General features: G+C 50.6%; 1 protein-coding gene across 4 annotated transcripts in view; it reads left to right on the top strand.

Annotated features, from left to right (window-relative positions):
* The window catches only part of TPD52L2 (TPD52 like 2), a 28,334-nt gene that overhangs the window by 14,987 nt on the left and 10,650 nt on the right, over positions 1-2,697 (top strand). For all 4 annotated transcript variants that reach the window (XM_077756869.1, XM_077756871.1, XM_077756870.1 and 1 more), the window contains exon 3: positions 1,778-1,926. In XM_077756869.1, the coding sequence (XP_077612995.1) occupies positions 1,778-1,926 (149 nt within the window). The remainder of the gene's footprint in view (positions 1-1,777; positions 1,927-2,697) is intronic.

Below are 2,697 nucleotides of genomic sequence, written 5' to 3' on the forward strand. Positions count from 1 at the left end.
TTTTTTTTTTAATTAAAAAATTTTTCTTCTTCTTTTTCTTAGTTTATTGTCAAGTTGGTTTACATGTAACACCCAGTGCTCATCCCAACAAGTGCCCTCCTCCATGCCCATCACCCCCTTCCCCTCTCCCCTCCCCCATCAGCCCTCAGTTTGTTCTCAGCATTCAAGAGTCTCTCATGGTTTGCCTCCCTCCCTCTCCCCAACTATTTTTCCCCTTCTGCCGCATCATCTTCCGTTAGCTTCATTGGGAGGAAGTTAAATTTTTTTCTTTTTTTTATGTTTTATTTATTTCTAGGAGAGAGAGAGAGAGAGAGAGAGAGAGACAGCGTGAGCAGGGGAGGGTCAGAGACAGAGGGAGTCACAGACCGAAACAGGCTCCAGGCTCCGAGCCGGCAGTCAGCACAGAGCCCGATGCGGGGCTCGAACCCACGAACCGCGAGATCATGACCTAAGCAAAAGTCGTACGCTTAACCGACTAAGCCACCCAGGCGCCCCTCAAATTTTTTTTCTTAATGTTATTATTTATTTCTGAGAGAGAGAGTGTGAGCAGGGGAGGGTCAGAGAGAGAGGGAGACACAGAATCCGAAGCAGGCTCCAGGCTCTGAGCTGTCAGCACCGAGCCTGATGCGGGGCTTGGACCCATGAATCGTGAGATCATGACCTGAGAGCCAAAGTCGGACGCTTAACCAACTGAGCCACCCAGGCGCCCCTAAATTATTTCTTGTTTCAACTATTTTGTGCTAGAAAAACAAATGATATAAGGGCTCTGAGCTACTTTTTATTGATTACTCCAAATAATTGCTTCTTTAATAGAAGGATTTGTTGTTGTTGTTGTTGTTTAAAGTTTATTTATTTTGAGAGAGACAGAGATGGCATTTGTGGGGAGGGGCAGAGAGGGAGAGAATCCCAAGCAGGCTCCATGCTCAGTGCAGAGCCCAACGGGCTCAAACTCTCAAAACTGAGAGATCATGACCTGAGCCAAAATCAAGAGTCGGACACTTCACTGATTGAGCCACTCAGGCGCCTCAAGAGGAAGACTTTTTTTTAGAGTAGCTATTGACGCAGGAGCTAAACACCAAGACCTTAGAGTAGTGGGGCTTCAGGCTCCAGAAGTTCTTCTTTCTCAAGTTGCATCCTTTTTTCTTTTTCTTTTTCTTTTTCTCTTTTTTTTAATTTTAGGGCCTGAGAAGGTTCAGGTCTTTATTTTCAGGGTTCTTTCTCTTCCCCATCCCCAATTCAAACTGCCTTAAGTACAGAAGAGAATTTACTTTTGGCTTGGGTAACTGCCTTTGCTGAGGCCTAGAGCTGACCTTGGAATCATACATGTGGTCATAAAGGCTGTTGCTCTGTCACTTGGGTCTCTGGCCGTCCATCAGAGCCGTCAGCTCTGCTTCCTTCCCAGTGCGTGTGGAATTTCTCCTCCGTGCAGGTGGGGCCTGGCTCCCAGCAGTTGAGCTTCTGAGCCCAGACTCAGAGCCTGGAGGGGGAGCGGCTTGTCTCCCCTGACACCTGTGCGCAGGCCCAGAGCAGGCTGTGACAGGCCTTGCTTGGCCACCCGCGGGTGACCCCACCAGAACCACTTGGCTTGGAGGGAAGAGACCGTTCTCCTGAAGAAGCTGGGGTGCTGGTACCAGATAAGAGCAAATGTGCCGTAGACTCTGTTCTTAAGACAAGTTATGTGCCCTAAGCGGGAAGTCCTTTCGCAATTCCAGGAAACCTCTTGTGTGTGTGAGGATGTTAGTCACTTCTTGCAATCAAGTCAACTGTGCCTTTGCAGGTGGAAGAGGAAATTGTCACTCTGCGCCAGGTCCTGGCAGCCAAGGAGAGGCACTGTGGAGAGCTGAAAAGGAAGTTGGGCCTCTCTGCCTTGGAAGGCCTGAAGCAGAACCTGTCCAGGAGCTGGCGTGATGTGCAGGTCTCCACCGCGTAGGTACCTGCCCTGCGGCAGAGGTGTCCCTGAAGATCAGAGGGTATTCACCAGGCCAGTGCCCCTGCCTCGTCAGTGGGATGTTACCTGCTTGGGGACAAGGTGCCTCAAGGGAGGCATCAAGGGGAGGAGGAAGGGAGGATCAAGTACCCCCGTCTGCGGGCATTCAGCCAGAGGCCCTGAGCCCTTGGCCTAGCCACGGGCAGGTCTCCCAAGAGCTTAGAGTCTACATATATTTTTAAAAAGCGGATGGATGCACTAGCTAGTTGTCCCAGCAGACATCAACAAGACGTATTTCAGGGCATAAATCTTGAGAGGACACTAATTAGGTCCTTAATGAGACTGATTTTCCTGTGGTCCTGAGGGTTCAGTGTCTGCTGAGGTGGACGTGCGTCCTTCCCACGAGCACGTTGTGGTCGCAGCTCTAGGGCTTCCAACCCACATGTGACTCCGCTCTCTGAATTTGGGGAGTGCAGCTGCGTGGCTCCTCTGAAACGTATCCTCCAGGACTGGTGCCGAGAGGTGGAAATGTTTCCACTGTCTAGGAAGCCACCTTCCTGCAGAAAGATTGATCGCATTTTATAAAACTCACCCACGAAAGCCCATTTCTCTGTCCTAGGGAGTCACAGGTTTTGAATCCCAAAGGGTGACTGCCAGAGAAGTGTTTTGGGGACAGAGCTGTGCCTTCCTCGCTCCTCACAGCAGAACTGTTCTCGAAGGGCCGTCTCACATGGGATGACCAGGCACTCCCTTGGCATGTTCTGCCAGCG

Source organism: Crocuta crocuta, unplaced genomic scaffold (genome assembly GCF_008692635.1).
Source record: "Crocuta crocuta isolate KB4526 unplaced genomic scaffold, BGI_CrCroc_1.0 scaffold613, whole genome shotgun sequence".
Lineage (NCBI taxonomy): Eukaryota > Metazoa > Chordata > Mammalia > Carnivora > Hyaenidae > Crocuta > Crocuta crocuta.